The sequence below is a fragment of the Rhagoletis zephyria genome, unplaced genomic scaffold, assembly GCF_001687245.7.
Source record: "Rhagoletis zephyria isolate East Lansing unplaced genomic scaffold, Rhagoletis_zephyria_1.1 Rzeph_scaffold_01666, whole genome shotgun sequence".
Lineage (NCBI taxonomy): Eukaryota > Metazoa > Arthropoda > Insecta > Diptera > Tephritidae > Rhagoletis > Rhagoletis zephyria.
In genome coordinates this window covers 85,500-100,053 of record NW_016158750.1, presented here as the reverse complement: position 1 = coordinate 100,053, position 14,554 = coordinate 85,500, and the positions used below count along the sequence as shown (strand labels likewise).

General features: G+C 32.8%; 1 protein-coding gene across 9 annotated transcripts in view; it reads right to left on the bottom strand.

Annotated features, from left to right (window-relative positions):
- Positions 1-4,578: 4,578 nt before the first annotated feature.
- The window catches only part of LOC108364765 (AF4/FMR2 family member 4), a 16,962-nt gene continuing 6,986 nt past the window's right edge, over positions 4,579-14,554 (bottom strand). Inside the window, exons 1-2 of one of the 9 annotated variants that reach the window (XR_001847809.1) lie at positions 10,661-11,295; positions 6,232-6,486 (exon numbers count right to left, since the gene is read on the bottom strand). Coding sequence is in view for 1 of the 9 variants with exons in the window: in XM_017618593.1 (XP_017474082.1) it covers positions 4,869-5,660 (792 nt within the window). In the remaining 8 variants the exon portion in view is untranslated. Of the gene's footprint in view, positions 5,743-6,231; positions 6,487-10,660; positions 11,296-14,554 lie in introns of those variants that run through there. The other 8 variants (XR_001847810.1, XR_001847811.1, XR_001847812.1 and 5 more) reach the window with 8 other exon arrangements.

The window sequence follows — 14,554 nt, the reverse complement described above, 5'->3', positions numbered from 1 at the left end:
ACCGCATATTCAATTTGCGCTCACTTCTGGCTAAGTACAAATTTTAAGCTAAAACACAGACTTTTCTATTCGAGTTTTTTTATAATACACAAAAAACTAATTTTTCTATACACTTCTTGAGCTGAATTCTAATAATTTCCAATTTAAAATACTTTACGTCAATATAATTCTGATTCGTTCATTGCATGCCGCTGAACTGTTCGAAGCTTAGTACTCGTGAAACCTTTTTGTAGCTTACAAATATACATACATACATACATACGTAGTTGCTATGCAACAAAGTTTGTTACTTTTCAGCGTTTTTTCTGTTATTTGTTTTCTCTGCTCATTGCATAATTCCATTCACTGGTTAGCATTGAGGCGAGGCAGTGCACAGTGTTTAGATGCAATGAAAATTTCATTCAAATAGCTACATATGTTATGTTAATGTTTTATAAAAGCTACAACATACATACATAAAAACATACAATCATAAAAATAAAACTTCTATGCTTTGTTCACAACCCAGGAAAAATCAATAACTTTACAAACTTTCACCTTCTAATTATATTTCTATATGCAGTTTTGCAGCCCATTAAATTTTAGTATAATAATTTGCAAGTTTCAAGTTGGTAAGTATAGTTGATTTTTTGACGGAGCTGGGCATTTACTTCCATATAAAGAATCAGTCGAATATACTTTGTATGGGAAAACTGCGTGCAAGTTTTATGCAAATTTATTGAATTTTGCAGAGTTTGAAGTTTTATTTTTACGATTTTTTTTTTTTTTTTATCTGAAATATACTTTTACGAGACATGAGCGAAAAGAAATAAGAATAAAATTTTGTATTCATTCAAAATTCTCTGTACGTAGACATTTGTTGCCCACTGTATGTACATACATATATCCAATTTTAGTTTAGTTTAGTTGATAATTTGGAGTCGACTGGATAATCCTTAATGTATTCAACTCTGGAACGGGCCATTGATATTAAATTCGGACATTCCGCTTCTGCTTCATTAGATCTGATAGGATTTCAAAGCTCCCCAATTTTACCGTATTTCTTCAACCCCGAGACACTGTGACACGCAACTGCTTCGTCAGTAGCCGCCTTGCTTAAGTCGCGCTTTAGACGCGCCGACGTCAGCGAAACGTTTGATTATTTATTTATTTTTTTCTTACTCTTTTCTGTCACACACAGCATTCTTTATCTTCACATTTCGGTTTCTACTATTTCTGCAGCTCAGCTATGGATTGGGTATGTAGAAGGTGAAAACGAAAAAAAAAATTCCTCAGCACAAAATGTGACTGTTGGTCGTGTTATTGTTGTTTTAAGTAGCTAATGTTATTTGCTCGCTCGGTGGCCTGTAACTTTTTTGTGTATTGTTTCAGCAGTTTTTTTTTTCTTTTCGTTATTAGGCCATGTTTAAGCACCGAAACGCGTAACAAATAAAAAAAAAAACAACGAAAACCAAAAACGAAACTTGACGATTCGCGCCAATGATTAGAATGGGCCACTAAGGTAGCAGAAAATGGGCAAAGTTTTAAAAGTTGAGGCACAAATATACTATAGAAGTCGAAGAGAAGACACAGCGCAATAAAAGATTTTGTTTTGGCGAAATCTTTAATTTGCTTATTTGTTATGCTTTTAAAACTTTAAATGATTTCAAATTGCTTTCGAATTTAGTTTATTACTGGAGCGAAAATGTATGCGAATAAAAGCGGGACAACCGCAGTTTAAATATTTGGCATTTTTTGAATTGGCTCCAATAAAATCCATATTTACGAGCCAATTGAAAGCATTCAATTTTTAGAAAGAGCATACATATGATTAGTTTACTGACCGCCAAAAGCACGCAGCAGCTCGATAACTTTGACCTTGTAAATGGAAACAAATTCGAGACTTGAATTTAAATAAGACTTAGCATAACGAGTAAAATACGTAACTAAAAACCAATCATTAGAAGGAACAACGAAAATGGAGACAAAAAATAAATAAAAAATTCATTGCCACACTAAACTAAACAGGCCGAACTGGATTTTCAGCATGCGCGCAATCAGCAGATTTAGACGCTTGATTGAAAAAGTATTTAAAAATAAATCACAATGAAAAGTGAGAAATCCAAAAAAATATATACAAATCTGTATATGGGGCGTTCCATACCAAAATCGACGGGGTTCACACTTCATGTGTTTGATTTGTTTCACATTTTTAGGGTTTATGCATAAACATAAATAATAAATAAATATGAAATTTGAGCTTGATTAATACATAAATTTACAGCACAACCACAAAACCAAATCGATTTAATAGGTTTCTAAATATCTCGAGAACAGAGCGAGGAAAAAATTTGAAAAAAAAATCACACATACACACATAAAAAATTCTCTATGAACAGAAACATTTATTTTTTATGTTTGGATGGCATATTTTCAAAAACTAATTTTTTTTTTTCAAAAACTTTGTATGTGAAAAATTTTTCAAGAAAAAACATTTTAAAAATATTTGTTTTCCTAGAGAATTTCGATGTGTGTATGTTTGATTTTTTTTAAATTTTTTCCTCGCCCTGTTCTCGAGTTATTTGGAAAACTATTCAATCGATTTGTTTTTGTTTTTGTGTTGTAAAGTTTTTAAAAATGTATTAATCAAGCTCAAATTTCATATTTATTTATTATTTATGTTTGTCCATCAATCCGTCCATTTTGGTATGGAACGCCCCATATATTCAATGTACATATGGTAGACATAAACGCACTACTGATACTATTCGTACTATATGTATGTTGGAACTATTTTAATTCAGACCACATGAAATATATTTTCGCTTTTAATGATATCATAATTTCGAATCTCATGGCAATAAACATTAGTCTAACGCTGAAAGTCATTTGACGATTCCAGCTGCCATAAGCATTCGTAGCTAAATATTTACATTGAGATTGTGCTATTTTTCGCACAGAATTATTACTACATTTGATTGTTTACAAAATGGTGTTGATTAAAAAAAAAAAAAACAAAAAAAAGACCCGCAGCAGCTTATGCATGGTACAGACACATGAACTAAGCATTTTATATTTAATAAATATTATTGCTATAACACTTTGTCTTACAATGGTTTGACGGTCGCTATAAAATTATAGCAAGTGCTTGAAGCAATTTTTGCGGCAGAGATTCTGTGTGTGCATATCGATAACTATGTATGTACACATATTTCTATAAATATTTAATACTTTAATTTTTTCTTATAAAATTACGGCTAAAGCACTAGCTTATAACATATGGCATGCTATGCACTCATGAAATCGTTAGAGATGCTAAAGGTTGCTTTGTAAACATTGAGATTGATATGACAGAAGTCGAGCGCACCTCTGGTAGACACTCCCCCATAAAATTATAGCTAGTTAGTTATTGCTTATTTAATATTCAAGCGCCTTTTTAGCACCTTTGCAAATTTTTGTTTGCTATAATTTTTATAGCCAGTTTGCTATAATTTTAGGGCAAACCTGTTTATGCAATTTTAGCTTGTAAATGTAACTCAAAGTGTTTTCTTTAACATTTAACTACACTGTGCACGAAAGTAAAACTTTTTATTCAACAATTTGATTGAGCTTAAGGCCGTTTTTAATGAAAATTTTTAGCTTGTAAATGTAACTCAAAGTGTTTTCTTTAAGCTCAATAAAATTGTTGAATATAATTGTCCATAAATAACATAAATCTTTTCATTTTGAACAGGCCGACGACCTAGTTAGTAAAGGTAATTCGGGTATGCTGAATTTAGTGGGGTGATAGTCATTTTTCTAAGTTAAGTGGGACATTTAATAGAGTAGTATCAAATTCAAATTTTTAGGCGGGACCCGTTTTGAGCGAAGTTCTTCCGATTTTTGATTGCTCTGAAAATACGATTTAGGGGTTTTTTGGTGCGAGGAATCCGAATTTGACATTATTTATGCGACTCGACAAATATTTAGGATAGCTTTCATACAAAAGACAAAAACTTTGATTTTTGTACGGATATGGCCCAAAAATGGTTTGAAATTTATATTGACTACATCAAAAGAAATAACTCTTCAAAAAATTTAGATGGTAGGTGGCGCGTGGGTCGATATATTTCCAAAACCAGCCTCTATGGTTTGATTTATTTTATATATTTATAATATATATATATATGTATATATGTATATTACTTACATAAAAGGGAACAACTCCTAAAAACAATTTTCAGGTAGGTGGCGCAGTAGTCAAGATATTATTGATTCGATTTTGTCCATATTTAGAAACCTTGTCTTAAAAAGATTTTGTTTGCTATTAACATATTTAAAACTTAAAATCCTAACGCAACTTTCGACGAGGTTGTTTTATTTATTTTTTGCTCTCTTTTATAGATTTGCTTGTGCTATATGCTATTTTCATACTTGCCAGCAGTTTTCACGCTCACACATTTTTTAGGCTTTGAGATTTTTAAGCACATTTAGCATATGGAATATTTTATGTGAATTATGTATGTACATAGATATTATAGTTAATTCGAGTTGTTGTTGTTGTGTTTTATGAAGTATTTTTAAATTGTCTGTTCACTCACTCGAAAGTGGCACACAAAATCGTCTTATTTTTATTTGCATAATTTTTTAGCAACAAATTCTCACATTGCGGCAGACGCTAATCAACACAGCTCGCTTTTTTATGTTAGCTTTGTTTTTGTACATTTCTTTCTGTTCACTCACACACTCGGTTTCGCTTGTTTGACAAGATATAAAAATATATATATATATATAATATCGAGCCATTTGCGCCAAAAAACATCTTAAGCAGCAGCCACCATGCGTACGCGTAAATAACTTAGGGAAAGTATTTTTCCACCAACCAAATATTTTTTTTTCGTAGTAGGTACTCACCCGCATAGGCACATTTTGCATAAATTTGCCAATGATCTGCCCTTGCTGCGTCGTCGATTTTTCTGGTAATATACGGTCGTCGAACCGTTCTCAGCATCTAAGACTGTCTGCTGTAGCACAACACCCGCCCCACCGCCGATACCGCCACCCCCACTAGCACTTTCACTAGCCGCGACCGTGGTGCCCGTTGCTTCGAAACGTTTATGTGCACCGCCAACGCCGCCACCACTTTGGCTACGTACACCAAGTGCTACAGACTCCGTGACACCGCTTCCCACCCCGCCACTCGTCGCACCACCGCCACCGCGATACGACGTTTGCGTTGTCTGCGCCAATTTCGCCAGTTTCGCAGACGTACCCAATCCCGTATCAAAACCGCCAAAATTATATCCCGCTGTTCTTGCTTGCTGTTGTTGTATTTGTTGATTTTGCGTTCTTGCACTAGCGGCAGCGTATTTATCGCGCTCGCGACTACGTTCATTTCTGAGACGTACTTGCCCGGCAGCGCGGCCAAGACTGTTCGTTGTGTTGCCAAACAAATGGCTGAGGAAGCCCGTCGCTTTGCCGCTGATAGACGACGATGAAGCCACTGACGTCGTCGGCTGCGATGTTGAGTAATCATGGAGATAGTAGCGTGAGGTGGCAATGCTCCCGCTTCGCTTCGTTTGTTGGACGCGTCCGCTGTGGCGTATGAGTAATTCAGTCTCAGAGTCAGAGTCTTCGGTTTCGCCATCGAAATCGCGTAGCTGAAATTCGCTATCGGCCACCATGGCAGTGTGGTGGGGCATTCAAAGAATTCACGTAAAATTTACGTTAACAAAGCAACAGCAAGAAAGTGTGGAAAATGCAAATCTCCCGACTAATAGAGAGCTGGAGGCAGAGAGCAAGAAAATTTCAATAATGTCGAATAAGGCAGAGAACGTCGAATGGTTTCGTCGACGTCGTACCGTGTTTTTGTTTTCTTTTTTGGGCACGCGCGAAGCTTGTAATTTATTTAGTTACTTAGAGAATTGTATAAAATTCTAATCCTATTGGTTCCTTTTTTGCTTTAATTTATTGAAATTCGATTTTTAGCTACTTTTACTTTTTATTTGGTTTTTTTGTTTTTTTTTTAAGTATATTTTTAACGGCACGACTGCAGTTGTTGGGTAATTTATATTGCCAACACTCGACGTTGCGCTATTGGGGCCGCGTCTTTACTGCTGACATTTCGCTATTTGCCGTTGGCTTCCGCGTCGCTTAAGTGCTCTGCTTTTAACGTCGAGTGCCGCCTTTTAACTTAAATAATTTAAATTTGCAGTCAGCAATGCTTAGCATGCAAACGAAGTCGGTGTTGCGGTTATTGCCTCCCTNGTCGAGTGTGTGCCACCGCTTCCGCGTCGCTTAAGTGCTCTGCTTTTAACGTCGAGTGCCGCCTTTTAACTTAAATAATTTAAATTTGCAGCGAGCAATGCTTAGCATGCAAACGAAGTCGGTGTTGCGGTTATTGCCTCCCTACTCATTTTACTTGCTTTTCCAATTTATGCCAATTGCTTGCTGGTGCTTATTGTTCCTTTAGTTTGGGTTCGCACTGAGAGTGGCATTGATGAGTTGGATGCTGCTGATGTCATACTGCTGTTTATACATACATATACTTACTTTTGTTTTATGCTTTGAAATTCGTTAAATGAATTTGGGCAGATTTCATTTATTTATTCAGTCATATGTATGTATGTATTTACGTATACAAACATACCTATTTCGCGAAATAAAAATATTTGTCATAATATTTTTATTCTGCATAGAAATGAGAGTTTGTATATGAAAATGTTGCATTTGCTTAATAATTTTAATAGCTATTTACATTTTAGTTATCTTCAATATGTACTTATTGCTTTTTGATTTCTTTATAATATAATATTTTATTAATGTAGTATGTATGTATGTACCAAGGTCGCCAACTCGTTTTTGAGAATTCCCCGATTTCGACAATGAAATTCCCCGATTTTGTGGGAAATTTCGTAAAATTCCCCACCCATGGATATCTTCTTATTTCCAAAAAAAAATGTGTGTGTATTTATGTGTACATATTTCTGGTCTGTCTGTTTATTTTTAATTTTTTTTTTTTTATGAAATTCAGCTACACTGCCGGAACAAAGTATTGGCACAGCAAATTTTTTTACAATTAATGCAACAATTTTTATTCTAACATTTTTCCGCCAATTTTGTATAAAAATATGGTTCATTCAACAACAAAAAACATAAAAATATAATTCCTAATTTTTGTGCAAAACTCGCGAAAATTCAGCAAATTTTCATCAACATTTTCAATTTATTAATTAGATTTTTTAGAATTTGAGTATGCAGTTTTGCAGCCCATTAAATTCTAGTAAAAAAATGCAAGTTCGGAGTTAGTCAAAAATCGCGTTGATTTTTGAGCATTTTTTTGTTGAAGGTGTTTTGCATTTTTTCCATATAAAGTATTTTCGAAAAAAATTTGTTTTATGGAAGAGACTGCGTGAAAAAAAAATTGTCAAAAATCAACGGTAATTCCCAGCTACTTAAAACTTGCACTTTATTATAATAAAATTGATTGGGCTACAAATCTGCATACTTAAAAAATCTGATTAAGAAGTAGAAAGTTTAGGAATTATATTTTTATGTTTTTTGTTGTAGAATAAACTATATTTTTATACGAAATTAGCGGAAAATAAATAAATAAATATTGTGAAAAATTTGCTGTGCCAATACTTTGTTCCGGCAGTGTATATATGTATTCATAGACCAAACCAAACTTTTATAAAGTTAGTTAACAAATAAAGAAAACAATTTACATATAATGCTTACACACATACAGTGGTCGCCAAATTTGACAAGTTTTCACAATAATTATTTATTTTATTTTTTTTGTTATTAATTTGCTTTTTTTATACAAATATAGTTAATTCTTTAATAAAACCGTATAAATCCAAGCTTAAACTTTGTGTAATATTAAAAAAAAAATCTATAAACTTTCGTAAAAATATCGAGCTTTTTGATTAGATTTTCTAGAAAGATTTTGAGTATGCAGTTTTGTAGCCCACTCAATTCCAGAAAGTGCAAGTTTCAAGTGGCTACAAATTTTCGTTTTAATATTTTTTTCCGTAAGTGTTGGGGTTTTCTTCCACATAAAAAAAGTGGGTTTATTCGTTATATCTACGGTAATTTGTATAATTTGCAGGATTGCATAATCAGTACTTTTAGTTGCAGTCGCATTTCTTATGCGACTTTTAATAAGTTAATTAACACCTAATTCCTCACAAAAAGGAGTTCATCTCCCGATTCTGCAAGTAAACTGAAATTCCGCACAAAAAACAGTCCATAACCTGATTCCCCACGCAAACTCAAATTCCCAGGGAGTTCCACACGAGTTGATTTCCCTGTTATGTACATACAGTTCGTGTCAAATGTAAATGTACACCTTGTTGTAATATAAAATTCACAATTATTTTCATGAACAATTTTTTTCAGAAATTATTTATGAAAACATAGTTCATTCTATAACATAAACCATAGAAATCAAGATTTCACACTTTATATAAAGTTACAAAAATTCAAACAATTTTAATCAAAACTTCAAAATTTTTATTCAGAGTTTCTAATGGTGATTTTGTTTCTTCCAAAAAATGTTGCCCTTCCCCAGTGCAAAATGTGTTTGATGTTACACTCAACCCGGCAAAATGGCATGTTTTTGGCTTCTTGTCCTTGTCTAGCTCACGCATTTCATAATATTGTCGTTTTAAACAACCATCTGATTTTGAGGGCAACCATCTCACCTGACATAGCTTCACAGGGCTGAGAATATGCCTTTTTCCCTTACAAGAGTGTGACATTTTAGGAAACGAACACAAAATTTTAATTTAAACTTCCAACCAAAAAGAGAAAGGGGCAATCAAAAGGTCAAATTTTTTGGTAGAAACGAAATCACCATAAATAATTTTCGAGTATGCAGTTTTGTAGCCCGTAAGAAAAAGCCCATACGAAGTGCAGAACGAAAGCGCTTTCACACGAATAATACCGACTTGGAAGTGCTTTAAGACAAATGCATTTTAAAGTAGTTAAAATCAAATGCCTGCAGGATAGTTACATATTTCGAGCATTTCACTGTTGTATTTACAGTAGTTGTCATATAAGTAGGGCCACTTCTTTTTTTTACAGTGGTTGTCATATATGTAAGTAGGTCCTTTACTTTTTTACAAGTTTTCGCAATGTTTTTTTTTTTTTTTTTACTAAAATATATGTCAAATCAAACCAATCAATCAGAATTTCTGAAAAAAAATCTGTTATGCAGTTTTATAGCGCATTCAATTAGTATAGCATTGTGGAAGTTTGAATCGGCTTAGAATTCCTTCGATTTTTAATATTTTCTGTGGTTCTTTCATATAAAAAATTTCGAGAATATTTTATATGGAAAAAATGCGTAAAATCATCAGAAAAAAATTAACAATTAAGGCGAATTCTTAGAAATTCTTATTGAAAAGTTTGGAGTCTTGATGATTTATTTATTTTTTATTGAAATTCGTCGAGTTTCAATGTACTTGCATACATACATATCCTTCACAAAGTTTGATACTTTCGAGTTAAAAGGTTATTGTTTGAACTACATATCGTCGTTTAAAGTACAAAATCGCGTATCACCAAAATGCAAAGTCGCGTATCAAGATGATGCAAAAGCGCGCAATAAAGCAATCGCATTTCTGGTTAGTATATTTCAAGACGAATTGACGAGGATTAGGGCAAGACCTAGTGAGAGCAAATCCAATTTTTGGCAAAAAAATATCAGTTACGCGGTTTTGCAGAATGACGATACGCGGTTTTGTACTTTAAACAACGATATGTATATCTTTGTAGCAAAATAAATTTAAAAAATTGCGAAAACTTGTCAAGAAATCGTGTCTGTACTTATGTATGTATGTAGGTACATATATGAAAACCACTGTAAATAGTTTTTTTCTAAAAATTCTGAATAAAAATTGTAATGAAAATTTGTGAATTTTTATAATTTAGATAATGAGCTACACTTTTATAAAAAATTAATAAGCATTAAATAAATAAAAGAAAAATTGTAAAAAAAATGGTCAAAATATAGTAACCTAATTATTTTGTGAACGACTGTATATATGTAGTCATATAAACATTTTTATTATTAATTTATGGACAAAAAGCTGCACAGGTTTTCCGTTTGGGTCTGCACTTAACAAGAATTCCGTTAAAGAACTAAACGTTTTGCGAAATTGTCAATTCGTTTTAACAATATTCACTACAGTTTCACTATTATCTGAGCTTAAAATTTGGGGTTGAATTCGCTATAATGACCTATTTGATTTTTCTCAAAATATACTAGGTTTTTTTTAATGTAATTTTTAAGGGGATGTTGGGGGAGGGTTCCTTTAACTATATCACTTTGGCCAATGGCCGCCTACGCAGAAAGAAGTTCTGCCCAAAAATACTTATGCCACTATTCTTCGGCAGCACAAAAAGGAGAATTCGAGGGCTATGATCTCTAAGCGCGGCCGAAAGCCGTCTAGGCAGAAAGAAATTACACGCAGAAATACTGTTTTAATAGAGTGGATGAAATAGTCAGTTAATTATTTTTTAAATAATAGCGTCTGCGGTCTGGGATCTTTACTTTTAGAATGTGGATACCGTCCTCTTAACAGCCCTCATAACCCGTTTTTTCGCTCGAGTGCACTATATCAAAATTTTCCTAAAATTTCTGTTGAATGTGGGTTGAGTAGTGATTTTCACACGGAAATTTGCAGTTTAATACCTTATACAATGTCAAAGCCGCTCCCATCAAGAAATGATCAAAGCAAGTACACATCCAACTAGCAGTGCCACTAACCAGAAATCATTTTCAATCTTTCCTAACTTTTAAAAACAAGTCACCGTTTAACCAATGTGCATATATCATTCTTTTTGTCGTTCACCAGCTTAAATTAATGCCAAGCAGTTATAACTAATTATATCAATCACATAACGTTGATTAAAGGGACTTCTTCATTGCTCAAATTCCATTACACATTTATAATTTATGATTTCCACATATGTATGAACGCTATGACTTCACCAACCGCGATTGCGTGACGTTACCTATAATAATCCTCGACTTTTTTTTATATTTCACCTCTACTTCCAACAATTTTTCACTTTTCACGCACTCCCCGCCTTTCAAGCTAGTCCCGGTGATATAATTTTAGTTATACTTTTGTCATTTTTAGAGAGATCTCCCTGATTTAATAAAAGTTAATAACTTTTCGCTGGTGCATTTTCTCCGCTTTCGTTTGAATACGGATTTTTTGCATTTGCTACAATTCGCGAATGTCAAATAAACAAACAGCTGCTATTTTCACATTTCTTCTTTACACTGTCTTTGCCTGTAGTGTTGTACAACGTTAAATTAAAAGCGACAAAGTGTTGTAATTAAACAAGTAAAAAAGTCTAAGTTCGGGCGGAGCCGAACATTAAATACCCGGCGCAAGTATTAAATATATGTTTTCCACCTTTCCGAAAGCTACCGCTACATGATAAGGCGGGGTGTATACATTTTAAGTAAACTAGCGTCCTTAAATTTCGAAATATTGCAGTTTCAAGCATATCTGAAATTTACCGTTATNTACAGGATGGGATTTTAAGTCTTCAATAATAAATATGGTCTTAATTGTTGACATAAAAGAAACAGAAAGTGTAATCAGACTTGGCTTTGCAAGTAATTTCAGAGAACATTCAACAACGAGAAGGTGCAAACGACTCAGTGGAAATCATTGTGGAATGGAAATCTAGAACGTTTCTAGTATGGAATTTAACAGACGCGTTTGGATCGCATGATTCTGTTAAATTCCGAGGTAGAAACAAAGAAATAAATGTTTAGCAACAGATATGTGTTTTGCCAGCAACATGTGTGTTTAAAGCCAAAAACCTGCCAAATCTTCGTTTTAAAATAGTTTTTTTTCATGTTTAATTCTTTTTATATGATTATATTATAAATGACTTAAATTAGAAATAAATGTAATGCCTTGTACAAAGTTGATATTCTGGTAATTTTTTGTGTGTTTTATGTTACATGTGCGTTACCTTAATTCACGAAGGTCCTAATCAGAAAATTTTATTATTTAAGGGAGAAGTAAAAAAACATTATAAAAATAAAATCAAAAACTGCAAATTCCTATGTACTTTTTTTTTAAAGTGGCATACCTAACTCCGTTGTTTTTGGTACTACCACGTTAAAATTTTTAGTGCAAGTGTATTTTAATATACATATCTTACCAAAATCTGTGAAAAAAGAAAATTGTTGGTTAGGGCCTTTGTGAGTTAAGGTATCGACCCTGCAAACTAAAGTTCCCGAAATCTTAACGAAATCTTTAGGAGTATCTCATTTCTGTAATGATTTTTTTACGAATCTTCAAAGAACATTACACCTATAAAGTGGTTGACACGAACTCGTAAAGAAATTTCTGTACGAAAAATAGTCAAATTTGAAAAAATTCTTCAAGAAATTCTTCACACAGCATCATTATTTTCATACTTTTACCGATTTTCTTTCCGAAATTTCATAAAAGAATCGAAATCTGCACAGTTTATTTCATTTTAGAAAATTCGGCAAAAAATCGGATGAGATCTTTACGAATTTTTTAAAATTTCTCTACAATTCAGAATACTCTAAAAAAAATGTTTGCACGGGATATGTATACACACATCTACTAAATTTTCTTAAATTCTCGGTTCATGCTCTATGCGAAAACAGTCTTTTATTTTTACATCAAATATGTGTAAAATCTTTGTACATACAAATTAAATTAAATTGCATCAAAAGCTTTTCATTTGTAAACAATTTTTTAGCAACGATTTCTGACTATATACATATGTAGTATGTACCCTGCAAACCAAAGTTCCCGAAATCTTAAGGAAATCGTTACGGGTATCTCATTTCTGTGACGATTTTTTTCCGAATTTTCAAAGAAAATTATATGAAGGGGTTGACAAGGGGGGAAAGAAATTTCTGTACGAAAAATAAAAAAAATCTGGAAAAATTCTGAAAGATATTCTTCACATAGCACCATTATTTTCGTTTGTTCTCAGATTTTCTTCCGAAATTTCGTAAAAGAATGGAAGTGTGCGTAATTTATTTCATTTTAGAAAATTCGGCAAAAAATCGAATTAAAATTTCTATACAATGCAGAATACTCTGAAAAAATGGTTTGCAGGGTATGTACTTAATGGAAATTTGTGTAGGTATTTTTAAAAGCAAATGTAGAAAAAAAATAAAAAATTGTATTCCACCGACTGGGATTCGATCACTATCAACAAAACCAACCACCGCATGCGAAAAATGAACGCGTCACCTCTAGCATACACGCCACGGGACATTGGAAATCGGTGTCTTAATCGACACTTTGTACAAGCGTTCTACAAACATCAAAACGAAATACCTCTGTACATACATACAAATACTACAACGAAATACATACAGACACCACGTTTACTTTTCCCCGAACTCCCGATTCTAACGAACAAGAAATTCATTCATAAAGCAAAAACTTGCATTCATAAACTCGCGCGAACCCTGCACACTTGCCCCGCTACAAGCATCCGCTGTCTACAAGTTGATTTTCGGCGCGGCGATGACAAAATCTAATAATATTTTAGTTAAAAAAACTAAAAACACGCTTTTATTACAACAAGAACTAAAAAGTATAAAATAATTTATAGATATAGCGATTCCGTTTAAGAAGAATAGGAAGTTCCCTAACTTGATTTAATTTAACTTTTTAAATTAGCTAAAAATAGGATTAAAGTGAATGGCCCGTAGTCATAGTCAAAATAAAGTCCCCTGTAAAGTTTGTTGCAGTTTGTTTTTACAGATATCCCATTCAAAATTATGTCAAAAAGCTGCAACAAACTTTACAGGGGACTTTATTTTCACTATGACTACGGGCCAATCACTTTAATCCTATTTTTAGCTAATTTAAAAAGTTAAATTAAATCAAGTTAAGGAACTTCCTATTCTTCTTAAACGGAATCGCTATATCTATAAATTATTTTATACTTTTTAGTTCTTGTTGTAATAAAAGCGTGTTTTTAGTTTTTTTAACTATAATATTATTTTCTACTTTTTAGTCTTTTGAAATCTTGCAGTTAATATTATACTAAATTTGACTTAACAAACAAAATTTTCAATATATTTCAATTTAAATAGATAATACACCTATTCTGAATATAAACCAAATTTGAGCACAGATGCCGAATTTTTAATTATATAGACTCACGCGCCGCATAACTGCCAAAATTTTTTGTGTAGTTATTTCTTTTCATGTAAGCAATATGCATTCTAAATGTGAACTTAATCGGATCATAAATACGGGTTTTCCAAATATCTCAACTCCTGCGCCACCTGTCGGCAAAATTTTTTGTGGATTTATTTATTTTTATATAAGTCATATATGTTCTAAATATGAACCACATCGGATCATAAATACGGGTTTTCCAAATATCTCGACTCCTGCGCCACCTATCGGCAAAATTTTTTTCGGATTAATTTCTTTTCATATACGTAATAAATGTTCTAAATACGAACCAAATCAGACCATAAATGCGGGTTTTACAAATATCTCGACTCCTGCGCCACCTAGCGGATTAAAACATCTTTTAAATTGTATTGTCCTCG